The sequence below is a fragment of the Haliotis rufescens genome, unplaced genomic scaffold (assembly GCF_023055435.1).
Source record: "Haliotis rufescens isolate VD_foot unplaced genomic scaffold, xgHalRufe1.0.p SCAF_25, whole genome shotgun sequence".
NCBI classification, from domain to species: Eukaryota; Metazoa; Mollusca; class Gastropoda; order Lepetellida; family Haliotidae; genus Haliotis; species Haliotis rufescens.
In genome coordinates, this window is record NW_025963946.1 from 6,316,617 (window position 1) to 6,334,972 (window position 18,356).

The 18,356-nt window shown below is 39.3% G+C and overlaps 1 protein-coding gene across 1 annotated transcript; it reads left to right on the top strand.

Annotated features, from left to right (window-relative positions):
• Positions 1–1,920: 1,920 nt before the first annotated feature.
• On the top strand, positions 1,921–17,820 carry LOC124150064 (probable glycosyltransferase STELLO1). The gene is made up of 4 exons (XM_048402197.1): positions 1,921–2,045; positions 7,024–7,173; positions 10,128–11,183; positions 17,622–17,820. The coding sequence occupies exons 1-4, from the start codon at positions 1,942–1,944 to the stop codon at positions 17,818–17,820; spliced, it is 1,509 nt and encodes a 502-aa protein (XP_048258154.1). The 5' UTR covers positions 1,921–1,941.
• Positions 17,821–18,356: the final 536 nt, after the last annotated feature.

Here is an 18,356-nt window from a genome sequence, read left to right on the forward strand (position 1 = left end):
CACATGGACTGACCACTGTGTGTCGCACACCTGGCTAATTTGTACGGACGCGGCATGTGCACATGAAATGAACAGGCCACAACGGCGTAAATCAAAATTTACCTTGAAACAGGTTGGGATATCCTTCGAATATCAAGGACTGGTACGTCTTGGTTGATATATGTACAGACATAATACATATATACATTAAAACAGAACAGTGGTTCAATTATTAAGAAAAGCAAGTCATCAACTATTTAATACTTCATACTTGTCTTAAAGTATGAATTAATTCTTAAGTTATTAAATCAGTGCAAATCTACCAGGACCTAGAATGTACATATGGAGTGTATTCATAATCGCTAAATTGACAGATTTTGTTTCATTTCCATTCCCATAAAGCACTGAACTTATACTCTACCCTTTAAAACAGAAAGACAAATCGTTTCTTAAAGTATTGTAGTTAGGGCGTGTGAAAAATAATGCAAGACGTGTTCAATGGGATAGCCACATGAGAATGATGCGTTGTCTGAGATGTGTCTTTCAAACGAGTCTGGGGTGAACAGGATTAAGGATTATATGACAGAATGTGGTACCATGGTTTGGGGAACTGTATAATTTTAACATTGTCCAAGTCCTTCGAGTTCCCAATCAGGTATCTATATCAGGTAACTATTCCAATTCTTAATGGTACTCGGTAGGAATGACTTGGCACAGCATTCTGTTCTACAACTTGAAGCCTGTAAATTGGTTCGATTTCTTAAAATGTAATCACTGACAGCAGAGGCGTCTTGTGGAATAAGGCACAGGAGATAATCAGGTGTTAACCGATTTACCATCTTGTAACATAGTGTTTAATCTTCTTTTGGCTGAGTTAGTTACTCTATAAAGTTTCTCACGGCTTGTTCCCCCTGTAGTCCCCCCCCCACCCCCCACCCCCCCCACCCCCCCCCCCCCCACCCACAACAGAGTCCGTAATGAATCTAAGTGTAAACTTTTTAGGATTGATTCTTGTTCTTGGTACAATTATCACGATTTCCGTGAAAGGAGATATTTGACTGAGTTTGGTTTAACGCCGATTTTAACAGTATTCCAGTTATATCACGGTGTGTCATCTTAATGTGGGAGAAAAGCTCGAAGTGATGCAGGTCTCAGACGTTTACCACTTCGGTGAAACCCACGAGCACGGGTATGGTGCTGACAAACCTAGAAACATAATCGGGGCGAACCTGGATTCGAACCCACAATCATAGGTTTCTGGGGTGCCCAAAGGACTCAACTCTGCACAGCGAATCGCGGCGCCTTTGACGACCCCACCACCCGTGCCCCCCTGAGGGAACGAGTATGGTTCACGGCGGGGGACACCGGAAAGGTATTTAAGACTTCTAAGGCAATTAAACATAGCCTCATTAATGCTCAGTTATACGATTAGTAAACGAACACAGGGCTATTCTTTTCCTTGGTTAAATTACATCAAAGAGATTTTAAGAACTTGTGGTATCCCGAATGTCTTTGGATATCCACATCTTTTTTCGAAAGAATGGATAACTGCAAAAGTGTACGTGGTTATAATTATAAAGGACCACTTTCTGTAGTCCTGGAGGAGTGATATTCGATATTCTTCTAAAGGTTTCTACTATTCCTTTATTAAAGATTCACAAAGTTTTGAAAAGTGTTTATTACTCACAGACAAACCTTTCAAAACCTTTACTTTATTTTAGAAAAAGCAAACGCAAATTAAGCTGGCACGTCGTGATATAACTGGAATGACGTTCAAAGCAGCGTTAATCCTAACATAATCGTTTAAAGCTTACCTGGGATATATATCAGAATATGCGCTAATGACATATAAGCTGTTACTTGTAGGCTTAAATGACCATATGGTACACTTATTGCTATGGCTAAATTCTGACTGAGCATACAACCATTTTAACAGTTGACGGCGGACGTGGAAAAGTCAAGATGCAGTCCCATCATCGTCCTACGTTTATGATTCTATGCATTGGGTGCATGTGTTTGCTGGTGGTGTACCTTCGATGGTCCACTGTCTCACAACATACTATGAGGTCAGTTTTATAATCTTTTGTCGTCTCAGATGCTACTTCATGTATCATCGCCCTTGTGGTCTACTAGACGTGGGAGAAAAGCATGATTTATTTCAGTTTTGCTGGTGATACTGATTATATGATACGCGGAAACCTCATTTGATACCGCTGACATTAACTGATTTTGTTAAAATGATTATATGGTCACATGAACCAATGCATTTCTAAAATACTTTCTTACTTTTTGTTAGTTTTCTTTTCGACTATTTGTTCTTCGTGAGGCCTCCGAAACTGTCGTCCGTGGGTCGATATGGATTGCCACACATCCTTTGAATATTGTTTTTTAACCGGACCCATACTTTGCATTTTGTAGCCTGTAATTGTACATAAAATTATATTAATTTGCCAACATACAATGAGTGTAAAAAAGTACTATTCTAAAAATATTAGCTTCCGCGACGAGGCGGTAGTCAAATCGGCAGTTAATATCAGAGGGTGAACACAAACACCAAGAAAAAAAGGAGGCAGTGTTCGAAATTACGTGGAGTTGGGAGCCTGTGATCATTGAAGTATTCCCAAGTGGTTGAGCAGTTACCGTATTCTGTTACCCGTTCATCGTTTAATATCCTCTTTGTATAAAGTCTTTAATTGCCGATATAGGATGTACAAAGTAACATAAGTGATAGTGTAAACAAATACAGTGCTGAATTTTAATGTGAATAATTCATTCAGTCAGTCATACCAAGCTTTGAAAGCATCAGTTGAAAATATATCTTTGTAAATTGCCACGTTGCTATGGAATTTCCGACGTTGGCTTTATTATAGCACCCTTCAATTTGATAATACACCATTAATTTCTGCACCTATGGATATGAAACTTGGCAGACCGGAGTATCAAGTCAAAAGTTTCTTCAGACTGAAAAGTAAAAGAACACCAAACAAGACTAGATTGTAATCAAGTTTAAATCACCTGCACGCGAGCAACTGGTTTTAATCCACATTGATAGTTCACGCTAAAATGATTCACTTTCTCTACACTCTCAGAGTGAGTGTGTGAGTATGGTTTTACGCCGCTTTTAGCAATATTCCAGCAACATCACGGCGGGGGACACCAGAAATTGGCTTCACACATTGTACCCATGTCGGGATTCGAACCCGGGTGTTCAGCGTGACGAGCGAACGCTTTAACCACTAGGCTACCCGACCGCCCCTGTTTCTGGTATGATGCATTATGGGCACTACTGATTCCAACTATAACAACGTTCCGAGTGTGCGACATCTGGAGAGGCCACTGGGCTCAGAGACTCCTGTGGGAGATGGGAGGAAACTTAGGTAAAGGTTTCTGGCTGTGTTATCATCCTCATCACTGAACGCGGTCTTATTTAGTCCAAGAAAAGGGTCCATCTATTAGGGACTCACAGAAGCAGTAAAGTGATTATCCAGAAATTTGGATGACACCTTCCACCCTCCAGAAACTCCTCTCAGTATGGAACTAGCGACAGAATGTATCAGGTGCTCCATTGCTTGACCAACAAGTTGCTTCCCAAGCCCTACTCCGCCCCAGGTGGCGGTTATTGTTAATGATGGTGGTTTCATGTACACAATCGCCAAGATAGAGGCAGGAGAGGTGTATTGTGTTGGACATTTTGGAGATGCGGGATGCCTGACGAGCAATTGAAAATGAGCCTTGTGAACTGCCAGCGACATACTGACACCACAGGGAGCAAACCAAGAATGTCAGTTTATGAGCAGTGTTACCTATTCACAACGACTGCTGTTATTGTATATGTACTGGTATAACGAGAATTTATGAATTAATCAGAGTTGTTCAGAAGGATTGGTTCTATACACCACTATTATATAGGAGTACTAGCTTGATTAATGTTTTGAATAATTTTCAAGTAAGAGCTATAGGTATATCGTGGTTAAAAATGGAGACTTAAGCTTGTGGTAGCCCCTAGGGCCTTTTTCACGAGAGGTTTGGCACTATTTTTAAGTTTACCTTTGGCTTCAAATGTAATTCCTAAGTAATTATATCTATCAGTAATTATTATGTTTGTATCACCAACATTTGTTTTGTCACCATTTATCTTCAGGTTTTTTGTTGTTCGAAATACACTTGGACCATCAAGAAACACTTGTAGGGTTCTTTTTGAATCGACAAATAGTCATAGACAAACAACAAATGTTTAAACCATTACGTGTCATATTATAACTTTAAGATTTGATATAAAGTGGCAGATCATTGGGGAATATATTAAATAATGTGGGAGACCAAATGCATCCTTGTCTTACCCCGATGTTGGAGTTAAAGGATTGTGAAATGCCTTTGTCAGTTTTCACTTTATAGTGAGTGAGTTGGGTTTAACGCCGCTTTTAACAGTATTACACTTATATCACGGCATGTCAGCTTAATGTGGGAGTAACGCTCGAAGAGATGCAGGTCTCAGACGTTTACCGCTTCGGTGAAACCCACAAGCACGGGTATGATGCTGACAACCTAAAAACACAATTGGGGCGAACCGGGATTCGAACCCACAATCATAGATTTCTGGCATGCGCAAGGGACGCAACTCTGCACAGCGCCTTTGACGACTGGGCCACCGTTCCCCCTTTTCACTTATAAGAGATAACATTATATAATTTGTTAATTGTTCCAGAATTGTTTTGGTTCCTGTTTTGATAGGGTTTCCAGTTGTTCTGGCTGATTTTGTTGAAACGTTGTTTTCTTCTGAGTTATGTTTTATATTTATTTTTTGCACAAAAAAAGCCAAATTATGAATTTATATGTTGTTTTCCTCCATATTACATTTGCCTCCTCACATTCAACATCATATCGGTGGTTTTCTTGGTACATTTGATGTATGTTTGCAAGGCTTTGTTGATAATGTGTTGAGGGTTTGTAAAATATCAGAGAAGGTACCAACGAGTGCTTGTCTCAGTGCCAGACTCATTTCCTCTGTCGACACAAGGGCGCAACCCACAGCAAACGGATTGCCCAATTTAGTCGCCTCATACGATAAGCAATGGGGTGCTGTGGACACATTCTACCCCGGGTCCACACGGGGGAGAGCTATTAGCGTTACCCAGCACTCACCACGTGGAGTCCTCTGCTAAGCCACATATTCGTAAACCATGGTTTACTGATGATTGCAAACAGGTTAGGAAGTGTAGGAAAAAGGTTGAAAAATATTTTCGCCGCCATCCTACAGTTAGACACCGATTTTCAATATATTAGACTGTTCTTTTTAATAATGATAGCAATTATCCCTGTAGTTGATCCAGATTCCCGATGGTTAATTCTGACTCGATCGCCGAATGACAAGGGCGACGCCATGTTTGTTTATAAACACTGAAAGTAGTTCCTACTTGACCTTTGATATTTGCATCTCTATCCGCATATGACCCAAACGGATATAGTTTTTATCCGTTGGCTTTATCCTGCCGAGAAACATACCCATTATATGATAAATGAAGTTATCTGTCATGGAATTCCAGATTTGAGTCCTTTACAAGATCGGGACATAATGAACAGTGAGTAGGAACAGAAACCTTCAGTCTCATTGCAATCAGGTCTTTTATGTCTGGCATGATATTACAGTTATTAGGATTGACGGTGGATACAATCGGAATAATTTGATCGCCCACAGAGTTTTCATTAGGTTTTAAGAGAGTATGTCTTTGAATTATTTTCGACTTTTCTGTAGCATCATTTACAGACAGACAGACAGATTTATTTCGTTAATGTGGCCATGAGGCCAATAGTACAATGACATTTTGTTGAAGGACGATTCGTCGTGGAGCACCACTTGTATACTGATTAGATTGCAGCTGAATAGATGTACACAGTTTTATTACTATTCAATGTATCATCCTTCTTTCAAATATCTTATCAACAAAAACTGCAAGTCACAGAAGAACCTCCCAATTCTACACCAAAGTGAGAAAATGAAACAAAGACTGAATATATTTGAAATTATAAAAAGTACCAGTCAACCAAACAATCTCAAGCAAATTCTTTATCCATCATGATACGAGCTGTGTGGGGCCTGGCGTTGTCGTATTGGTACAGAACACCTCGGGGTTGTTGCTGGGGGTAGGGCAGCACTACTGGACGGAGGATGTCATCTCTACGGCGTTTCGCATTGAGGTTTCCATTGATGAAGACGGGTGACGTTGTCTGGTCTCCACGAATTCCACCCCACAACCATAACGCAATGTCCATCGTAAGGAACTTCTCGAACGCAGGAAGCAGCTGTCCGTTCACCTCTGCGACGATAAACACGCTGTCTGCCATCAACTCTAAACAATCAGACCGTAAAGACCACGCGTTGCCAATCCCGAAAGCTGCCACCGTCGCACTGTATTAGCCCATCGTATTCGTCTGCGTCGATGTTCAGCGGTCAACATCTGTCCTCTGAACGGTCGGTAGGCCCTGATACCTACTGCCCGAAGTCTTCTGGTCACTGTGTGTGTGCTCACCCGCTGACCCAAAGCATTCACTGCTGATGACGTGACTGTCCCGGGTCTGTCCGATGTCCTTCCAGTCTGTCTGAATCGCTGAAACAAGTTTCCAACGTCTACACGGGAACATCCAAAGGTTCTTGCAATGTGGGTGTGCGTGGGCCCCATCTGGACCATCCCAATTGCTCGCTGACGTTGTTCTGATGTTAGTCTCGGCATTTCAAATGTGTCTTTGTTAAAATGTGGATGTTTGACATTGCTACTGTGCAGTTGTTATACCCCTGTGGCACGTGCATTTCTACCAGCAATGACAACACGTGATTTTACATTTTTCGCATTTTCTCAAAAACAATGATGCGTTTGGGTTATGTGTTTGTGCCTATTTGGGTTTGAACCTCTACAACTAATTTAAAATCACATTATTTTCACATGTGCAAAGTTTATTTTGCAGTTTAGAATCAGTAACGAAGACATCTCTGCCGTTTTCCCACTATTGTCTTCAACATGAAATGATCTTTAATGTTTTGTTTCCTAGGGAGAGACGCAAGTACAGCTCAGTACGGTCTGATAAATGGATAGTTGTGACATCCATCTCCTACCCAACTCCGGACATCAAGTTCCTGGCAGAGATTCCTGGATGGAAGGTCGTTATTGTCGGGGACACCAAGACTCCAAGGGACTGGAGGTAAACCTTACGTAGGAGTGTAAAAGTAGAATGGAGTGAAAGAGTGTGGGTAGGTTGGTTTTAGCCCGACTGTGACGCAGGTCGTAGACTTGTGCACAAGTGTCAAACTGCCAAGCCAATTATCAGCGGATCCTGACATACCTAAGGGGCAATATTTTCAAATCAAGACACGAGGGTGAGATTCTCTATATAACTTGACTTCAAAGCAAAATGTGCAGTTCAGCTATTTTGTAAGAGAATATGAAGTAGAAAACTCTGAAGAAAAATAATCAAACCTTCCAAAGTTTAGCTGTGGCGCAAAGTAAATGACGTCTCAGTCAGACATAGAAAAAGACAAAATTTGAAGCTCTCTGTTGTCGATAAAAAAGGGTTAAAATACACTCTCGTGGTTGATGTTTATATATTTGCCACATATTTTGAATATTGTAAAACTCTGCATCTTATAACTTATAATCATATTTCAACATTCTTTCAAAATGCCTGTCCACATTGGTTGAGGAAGAAGTACCTTTCATTTAATCCCAGCGTTCAGCGTGATGCGGTGGGCAAACTAAATGTTTCAATCAGAGTAACCAAAAAGAAACCAATCTCTTTGAAATCCATGTTAGAATTTCTGCTTAGGTTTCCCGACTCTGCTTTCTGTGTTCTGTGTAGAGTGAGTGAGTGAGGTTGATTTAATGTCGCTTTGAACAGCATCATGTCAGAGGAAAGTGATGCGCACCACAGACGTTTACCACTTTGGTGAAACCCTTGAAATCGAATATGGCGTTGAACAACCTGGATACATAGCCAGGGAGGACAGGAACTCAAACCCACTTTTGAAAGTCTTGTATAAGGACCGTTTATGCCTAGAATTGTTCCGGGGAATTAACTCCAGGATCTCCACGCCTACAAAAACAGACAGATAAATGCAGGAATCTTTGTTATATATGACCTCAAAAGGCAACACATATACATTCAACAGAATCTCAGTATTCCATTTCATAGTTGAGACATCATAATGAGCAATTAACTAGTAAAGCATTTATATATTGAAAGTAATAGTTAAGAAAAGATAATGAGTTATGTAACAGTGGACTCATTAAGGTACCATAGTATAAGCGCCATGGTCACTTACAACATTGTGCACAGTGAATGTCAATCATGTTAATAACGTACATCATTCATAAATTCAGTTAGAATATGGACATAAGGATGATCATACAATACTCTTCTTGTACAATGAGTTCATCATTACAGTATAGTAAAATACGTTCACTTAATAATTCGTTCCGAATATTCTTAAACTTAATTACCTCAAAATTGAATTAAATTGATAAATAAGTAAAGTACATTACTGGTGCCTTGTTGAAAATATAACAATGATAACATAGGTGCTGTAACCAGGGTAACTGCGGTACAGATACCTGGGGCTTAAGCCGGGCGTCACGGTACGTGCACCACGTTAACAATGGCTGACGGCCGAGCGTGCGTCGAATCCTAGCCTTTACTATAACCAGGTAACTGCCGATACTTTCTTCACGATAATGATGATTAATCCTTTTAACACTGATCAAAAACTTCTGACGTTTACCAATTATAAGTAAATAACTTATAACATGAGAAAGTGTTTATAAAATAAATGCTGGATATTCGCAGTATTGTAACTCTTATATATGAGCCTGCCACTGAAATGCTTGTATCTGTATAGACTATTCTACAACATGAAACAAAAAAATTACCAGTGCCTCACGATAGTGCGGATGCACTTATATGATACATATTTAAAAGACATTGCCAAGTCTGTGCGTATTTAGCTACAGAAACAGTTTTACTTTTCGTGTATTGTGTTCTAGACATATACGGCCACAGACTGGTTATCTTTAAATACATACATTTAGCTGCCGATGCTATGCTACTCATTATATTGAAACATGAAATGTTTCCCGTGAAAATACAAACAATGAGACGAATAACATGACAAAAATATAAATGCAGATAATAGAACACGCTGACCACCAAGTCACTTGATACAGAAACGTTATACACGTTGAATATAATGTTTAATAAGCATCCACGATTAAAATGGCGTAATATGTTAGATTGATACTTAAACTACTGGAATACTAACGCTAGTATTTTATCCGGGACTCTCTATTATTCTCTATTATTCAGTATAGTATTTGATGTCTAGTTGAACTGCATTAACATATAGCAGCCTAGTCGTAGATTTCGAACCGTACTTTTTGATTAACTGTAACATAAGTTCATTGTACCAGCAGAGTAACAAAGTTAGAATTATTTATAGCAAGTTTAATAAAAATGGCAAAGTAATAAGTAAAAGTAACTCACCTTCAAAAACAGACAGAGAGGTTCTCAGGCGAAATGCAGGAATGACTCAATGCCAAGTTACCCCTGCATCTATACCCGAGACCTCCAGTCCACGTTTGAAAGCATGTCACTACCCATCTGTCCAGTTTGGAATTGATAACAATGGCTTCCCACATGTTGGTCAAATTATGCAAGTTGTGATATGTTGACTTGCTTAGTTAATTGTTTATAGGCTGATCGGCATCTCCAAGTGCTGTTAACTATGTAGCGTTTACTTGCTTGGGAACGTGAAACTTAAAGTAGTAGAATATATTTGATTTTGATAAAACTTGAAGAAAAATATAATGATTTTGGCACTGTTATACTATCATAGGCATGTGACACACCTGTGGACGCAACGCAACTTGCCGCACGTTACACGTCTTGGCCATACGTCCTGTGTAGAAGAGAAAATGCCTGAGACGCTTAGCAACTAAATAAGTTTCAAAGTATGCAAATAGCCTTCATTATTTGAAGACAACAACGCAGACATATGTTACTACATTAGCCAATTAGGTTGCTGTAATTAGCATGTCGTTAATGAATATACGTATTATGACTCATTGAAACAATGTCGTACTCATTAAAGCATTTCAATATTTCAGGTACCCAAACTGCGTATATTTAAGTATAGAAGATCAGCGTCAACTGGATTTTGACACAGTGTCTCTTCTTCCGGAGAAGAGTTACGCCAGAAAGACAGTGGGATATCTGTTTGCAATAGCCCATGGTGCAAAAATCATTTATGAAACTGATGACGACAACCATCCAGTCCATTCTCTGAAACACTTTGTTCTGGATCCAACAATGTGGGGACTCCTATATAAAGGGGAGAAGCTCTTCAACCCTTACCGCCATTTTGGACAGCCAACACTGTGGCCAAGAGGCTACCCACTTGGTTCTGTAGGAGAAAACATTACAATCAAATATCAGTTAAATCACTGGAAAACCCCGTCTATTCAGCAGGGTGTGGTCAATGGTGATCCGGATATGGATGCCATTTTCAGACTGACCCGAAAACAAACCCATTCTCAGCTAAATGTGACCTTTGATGACCGAGCTCCACCAGCAATTGTCCCAGCTGGGGTGTTCTCACCCTTTAATTCTCAGAATACCCTTTTCCTTTATGATGCATTATGGGCACTACTGATTCCAACTACAACAGCGTTCCGAGTGTGTGACATCTGGAGAGGCTACTGGGCTCAGAGACTCCTGTGGGAGATGGGAGGAAACTTAGGATTCTTCCCACCAAACGCTTTCCAGAAGAGGAACTCCCACTCCTATATGAAAGATGCTGTGGATGAGAAGGACCTATATTTCCAGACAGAACGCCTCGTTGATTTCCTGTCCAAATGGAGATGTGGAGCAGATAAGACATTCTTTGCATGTATGGCTAAACTATCAACTGACATGGAGCATGAGCAATTTTGGGAGGAACGGGATGTACGTCTGACTTTTCTATGGATCAAGGATTTAAATACTCTAGGTTACAAGGAACCAGAAAGAATTCCATTTGGTTTGCTTAAGGACAGTGCACAGGTCACGAATGATTTGAAATTGCCTAATCAAACTTATTTGACTGACCAACAGGTCAATGTCACATTCTGGGCGCCTGAACAGACACCACCCAGGATATTTTCCACAGATAAGGAATCACCTGCGTTTGTGTCACACATTAGTCAAATAGTTTCATATTGCAGTAATCATTCATTAAGCACATACAAACTGAAAGACTTTAAGATACCCATTACATATCCTAATCTTCTTTTAATCGTTGTCTTTAACTGGCCCCACTATGAGAACCTCGCATTTCTTGAGATGATGTATAGCTTGCATTTCCCGCATATTGTCTACTGTGGAACCAATAAAGATCAATTTGACGCACATGCTAAACTCCTACACAAACCTTTGTCCTTCATAGAGCTTGATATTGGTGATGGGTGGTTTGGTCATAACTGTTTGATACAAGCAATGAAAATGCAGTTTAGAGTTGATGGATATCTGTACATTAACGATGACGTGTTGCTAAATATGTGGAACATTCATCTCTCTCCTCTTAACAAACTCTGGGTTTACCGCTCGAGTGTTGAACAACAGTCTGAACCAATGACATGGGATCGTCTTAAAAATCCCAAGGTTGGTTTGAAAACTTACAAGGCTGCCCTCAAAGCTTTACAATTTGTAGATGCACATAGATATACTTTATTCACAAAAATGCTTTTGAAGAATTCCGGATTTGAAAATGGTTTCTTTATCGGTGCATCAGACATCGCCTACGTACCTGAACATTACAAAGATGACTTTTTGTATTACATGGAACATTTTTCAAAATTCAACCTATATCTTGAGATTATATTTCCGACTGTCTTTCGTGGAATAGAAAAGTTGAAGAATGTTTATGAGATTCCTGGAACATATATTCAGCACGGAGATGTTAACAAAACAAAAAAGTATTTTGAACCAAGGCACCTCTTTCTTCATACTGTTAAACTAACAAAATTAATCTATAGGCCTGAAGGAAGGAAATTCTTCTGTGAAACATTCTTCCCTCTAACACTGTATGACTGATGAAGAAAGGGATCCACAAGTTATTTGGGATAATTAATTCAACATTCAATAAAAGACCATTGGGGCATCATGTATATACTCTTATAACATAAGAGTATCCTGTGTGCGTCTTATGAATAAATTATATAGGATAGGCTCAGTTATCTGTCAGTCATAAAACGCCTAGGGAGTGCTCTGTGATGCAACTGGAATACTGACCAAAGCATGCGTTAAACCCAACTCATTTAACTGCAGAGTGATTCATCGTATGCACATCGCAGATGGCACATTGCTGACATTTCATATAGTATATTGCAGGATTCGCTAATTGTTTCTAAGTCGAGATTTCCAGTGCGGTATGCATTTGCTCCAACAACAGACTACAACTATGAAAACACATCACACTGTCAATACAAATGCTACCTGGCTCTGTGTGACCCAAAAGCCATCCTTGATTCAAGTTATCAAATGATAGTTGTTTACAAGACAAAGGTTTTTTTCCGTAAGATATTTGACTTATGTCCGATTGCTATAATTTGCACATTTAATGTATTGATCACAAGTGTTTTAGGTAAGATATTAAACTTGTGTCCAATTGCTATAAATTGCACATTTAATGTATTGATCACAAGTGTTTTAGGTAAGATATTAAACTTGTGTCCAAAATGCTATAAATTGTACATTTGATGTATTGACACAAGGGTCTTACTTAACTTGTGTCGGATTGCAATAATGTGTACATTTGATGTATTGATCACAAGTGTTTGAGGTAAAATATTTAACTTGTGTCTGATTTTTGTAATTTGTACCTTTGATGTATTGCCACAAAGGGTTTATAAAAGATATTTGACTTGTGTCCGACTGTTATCATTTGTACATTTAATGTATTGATTACAAGTGTTTTATGTCGAGCAATATTCTAGCAGTACCAGTCTTTGGTGTTTACATTTTACAACTTTTGAGATACAATCGAGCATATTCTTTCCACCAAGATTTCAAAGAGCGTCATACGACTCCTGCTCGAAACATTCAAGGCCTCAGTAAAGCTTTCAAAACGTTTTATGGCAGACATATGGAGGACAGATTAGGCGCATCAGTGACAAAAATGATGTCCGATGCAATTCCCTATTTTGACTTGTACCCGTGTTTTTTCAGGTAAACAATTGACTTGCCTGTGCATGTGTTTGTGACGGGTGCCACCGGTGTGGCAGTGTATTTTCACATTTTCGCAAACTCCTGGTATCATTACTATTTGATAGTGATCCATAAACACATGCTCATGATATAGTCGGAATCGTACAATCGACTTTGCTTTGTGTAGAGATTTCTATTGGATATGAAACAATGTTTGGAATCTGCTTAACCTTCCATTTGATAAGACCCGTGAAGATCCGGGGTAGAATAGGTCTTCAGCAACCCATGCTTGCCGTAAAAGGCGACTATACTTGTCGTAAGAGGTGACTAACGGGTTCGGGTGGTCAGGATCGCTGACTTGGTTGATACATGTCATCGATCCCAATTGGTGGATCGATGCTCATGATGTTAATCACTGGATTATTTGGTCCAGCCTCGATTATTTTACAGACGCCGTCATATAGCTGGAATATTGCTGAGTGCGGCGTTAAACAACAAACCAACCAACCAAATCTTTTCTAATATTTGCATACAATGGACAGACTAGCAAAAAATGGTATTCATCTTCTATCTCGTGGCAAGTACAATACTTACACAATTTGTTTTCCCTTGATATCGCTTAATGTCTAACTTTTTCTATTAGAAGGTCATGAGAACTACATCTGAAACGGGATAGTGCTGTTCGGAATTTCATAACATTTATATCCAAAAGATATTTTTCAGTAAGAATAAATGATTTAAAAATGGTGTAATGATTTAACTTCTTGTGTAAACATAGTGAAGAGTACCACTTTTGAAAATACATATCTTTCAGCCCTTGTCTTAAATTATATACGAAATGATCTGGTACTGTTACATGTTGCTCTCTCCAAATGTAATCATACCCGCAAGATTGGAGTATGTTTTTGACACCCGAGGCTCAGTTATTTTTACCTCTGCTATCGTAAGGAATCATCATGTTACAGCATTTCTTTGGGAATCTGGTACTCTGCCATTTTAAGCAATTTTATCCAATATTTTATTACTTTTATGTAACTAAATATATACTTAGGGTATCTCCCACATTCCCCGTAAACTGTAACATTTGGGGTGTTGAATTGACTCCTAAAAATCTTTTACACGCAAATAGATGTACCTTCTCTATTTATCATAGTTTTCTAGACCCATACTTCAGCACCACAGAGTAGAATAGGACTGATCTGTGTCGAAAACCTTGAAAAAAGTATCATAGCTGATATTTCCAAGGGATTTTAGGTTTTGTAAAATGCCAATTAAAATCGTTTTGGCTTGCAGTGCGGCTTTGTTGCAATGAAGTGACCAAGTAAATCGATTTGTGAAATGTTATTTCTTACAATCTCAAGTTTTTTACCTTTATATAACCATTTTTCTCGTTTTGATAATTTACCTTTATTTTTTAAAACTTTTACCTTTGTCTTATCGATATTGACCTTCAATTTCCATTTGTTACAATAGTACTTAAATGCATGTTTTAACTTTTGAAGTCCAGGTACTGTGCTCGACAACATAAGTATATCATGAACAAAATGGAGTAGAAAAAGTTTAATAGTTTCCGGATGGAGTTGGATACCCTCGTTACAATTTTCAGATATTTGTATCGAAAGTTCATTTATGAAAAACGAAAACAGAAATGGACTTAGAATACATCCTTGTCTAACCCCAATACTACAATAGAAGAATCAGATAAGGTGTTATTGTTTCGAACACAAACCTTAACATTGTGATATATGCAACATAGTAATTTACCAATTTTAGTACTGATACCTTAAGACTTGCAAAGGGACCACAACATGTTTCTGTTAATTAAGCCAGCAAAATCAACAAATATATACATTTTGTCTCCTTTTCGTGCTAAATATGTCTGTACAAGTGTCTGCAATATAAATACATTATCAAGTGTAGAGTATCCATGCCTGAAACCGGCTTGTCCTTCATCTATCTTATTAAAGGAATCGGTCCAAAATACTACACGTTTGCATATAAAACTGGTAGAAACCTTAATGAAAACACTCAAAAGAGTTATACCCCTATAGTTGTTGGTGACATGAGTTGATCCCTGTTTGTGCAAAGGAATTACAATCCCCAAAGTCCACTGTTCTGGAAAATAAGTCTTTTCAAGCATAACCTTAAAAAGGATTTCAAGGTAGGGGAGGAGAATATCAAACGAATATTTAAAACATTCAGGAATCAAGTTATCTTCACCAGCTGCTTTAATACTTTTTAAGTTTGCAATGCTTTCTGAAATTTCTTTTCTTGTTATAGGCGAATCAAGAATATCTGAAGTTTACTGACAAAAAAAGTTATCAAATGCAGTCGATTCGTCGATATCAAAACATCTTTCCTCGTTCTCTGTAGAAGTTGAAAATAGATCCTTGAAATAGTTAAACTGGTCATCAATTGGAGTATTGTTTTGTGTATAACAATTAGTATTTAGCCCTTTAAGAGATGTTCGAAATTGTTTAGAATCGCGTGTACAATGTTCAAGTTTTTCCTGCTTCACTTTGAAAAAAATCGCTTTCTTTTCCCTGCATACACTGTTGTATTTATTTCTTATATGATTATATTCATATAATGAGTTATTATCCTTTTTTCTCCTAAAATTGATTAAATATTTACATCATTCTTTTTAAAACCACTGTTGACCAGGTACACTCTGTGTTAAAAGTACACTCTTTTCATATCACTTGCTGCCGTGCACAAGGCCTCTGACATGTATCTAACAGTTTCGTCTATACTGTGTAACACTTCCTCAACAGCCTTTTCTAATAAAGAGAATCATCCACTGCTCAACAAGTTGTACATAAATTGGTCAGCTTCATCATTGACCCGAACGAATTTGGAAGCCTTCTTATTACCATGAGCTAGCACGGGTTCAGTCTGCACGGAAGTATGTAGCTAGCCATGACAGGAAAGTGAGAGGATTCCGTGCGTGATACCATGTTGAAATTACAGCATACGTCAAACAACCCAGATGAACAGAGTATGTAATCTATCACGCTAGCACCTTGATTGTCGATATAAACGTGTAGTCTCCAACTTCTGCGTCTGACCCAAATCTTCCATTCATGATATGTATATTTAGGACACTGCATAAATTTAACAAACTTGTTCCAAAGTTATTTAACACATTGTCTGCTCCCCCACCTATAGCACGACATTCTTCAAAATTACATGGAGCGGTCGGGTAGCCTAGTGGTTAAAGCGTTCGCTCGTCAAGCCGAGGACCCGGGTTCGATTCCCGACATAGGTACAATGCGTGAAGCCAATTTCTGGTGTCCCCCGTCGTGATATTGCTGAAGTATTGCTAAAAGCAGCGTAAAACCTAACAAACACGCTCAAAATAACAAATTTTCCCCAAATTAAATAGGCAACCATAAAGCCCCAGGTTGCCCTTCCTTTTGCTCGGATCGATGGTCATGATATCAATCACTGGATGGTCTGGTCCTGACTCGATTTTTTACAAACCGCCGTCATATAGCTGGAATATTGCTGAGTGTGGCGTTAAACAACAAACCAGCCAACCAACTAAGCTTCCTTTTTTGGACATACGCTCCTCGGCAAAACCACTAAATGGCCTGGCGGACGGACCCGTGTGCGAAATACGCATTAAGTCAGAAAGCGCACGTAAAATCCCAAACTCTCTCTCTCTCTCTCTATCCAAATCACTCTGGCCCTGTTATAAACGTTGGAACGCACAAGCTGCTCCACGTCATCTCTATGTACATTATTCTTACTTCTACTATATTCAGGTAAGCCATTTTCCTTTGTTGTCACCTAAATAACTTTTGAATCGCTATGTTTATTTTATGTTTATTATGTGTATTGATGCTGTTAAAAAGTGGTGATACTTGTATTTGCGCGTTCAACGTCAGCAATATTATTTGCGTCTTATTAATAATCAGAGAGTATATGTATATTACTGTTAAAAGGCTTGCATAAAGCTCTCCTATCGTGCGTTGTAAGCTAAATGCCATTGCTTGTCGTTAGGGATGCACGGTATTCAGTAACGTGAAAACCGTAGCCATTCCTAAATAAGGTATCATAAGTAAACTACCGGGCAAAAGAAACTTATCACTTGTAAATTAAGTTGAATGAAAAACTGTGCGATAAGTTAGAACATCTTTGCAGGTTTCGGTGAATTTCGTGCTGTCATGGAAAATGGTCAAAACAAGGTTTTGGGGAACTGATAAAATGTTCGTGCACGATTGTTGCATTAATACCGACGTGGGGCAGAGCAAAGATGCAACATAGAAAGGAACATCGGAGAAATGCCGTAACTCCCACAAGAGGAACGTGACAGAGCTAGTGGTATGGCCGATAAGGGGGCCTCTCAAGGGCACATTGCAAGAACCTTTAACTGCAGTCAAACCAGTATCGGCAACGTGTTGAGCCGTTGTCAGCAAACAGGCCAATCACAGGAATGTCCAAGATCGGGAAGACCACGTTGAAGACCGCTACATCCGGACAAACCACCTGCGGAACCGGTGCGTGACGACGACGTCAACGGCACTTGGACACCCCATTGGCAGGCGAACAATCTTACGACGACTCCGCATTGCTGGTATAAGAGCTTACAACCCCTCTGTGGAACGGCCTTAACCCCTCTACACCATTAACGCAGATTACAATGGGCAAGAACTGTACGGCGGTGGGAGCGGCGTGATTGGGAAAGGGTGATGTTCACAGATGAAAGTCGCTTTAACTTGTTCTGAAATGATGGCCGAGTCCGTGTTTATCGACGTAGGGCAGAGCGACTGGCACCTAACTGCATCCAAGATGTGCACCCTTATGGTGGAGGCGGCGTCATAGTATGGGGTGGTATTTGTGGTCAGAGGACAACAAGGTTTGTCATCATCCGTGGGAATCTGACTGGCCAAAGATGCAGAGATGGTAATGTCATTTTTACGTGGACAGCCAGTTGGTACCCTTTTACAGCAGAATAATGCCCGACAACATACCGTCAGACTTGTTCAACAATATCTTCACAACGTTAACGTCAACACATTGCCTTGAAGCCACAGCAGAAGCACACGCAATTTTATCAGCACTTAAATATATCAAGAACAAATCCAAACATAAAGAATTCATTATTTTTTTCAGATTCACTTTCGTGCCTTCAGGCTATTAAAAATATG

Coding starts and splice junctions, on each gene's coding strand:
- LOC124150064 (XM_048402197.1), top strand. CDS start 1,942: ATGCAGTCCCATCATCGTCCTACGTTTATGATTCTATGCATTGGGTGC. Junction 2,046..7,023: donor GTCTCACAACATACTATGAG/GTCAGTTTTATA, acceptor TTTGTTTCCTAG/GGAGAGACGCAAGTACAGCT. Junction 11,184..17,621: donor ACAGATAAGGAATCACCTGC/GTTTGTGTCACA, acceptor AGCCGTTGTCAG/CAAACAGGCCAATCACAGGA.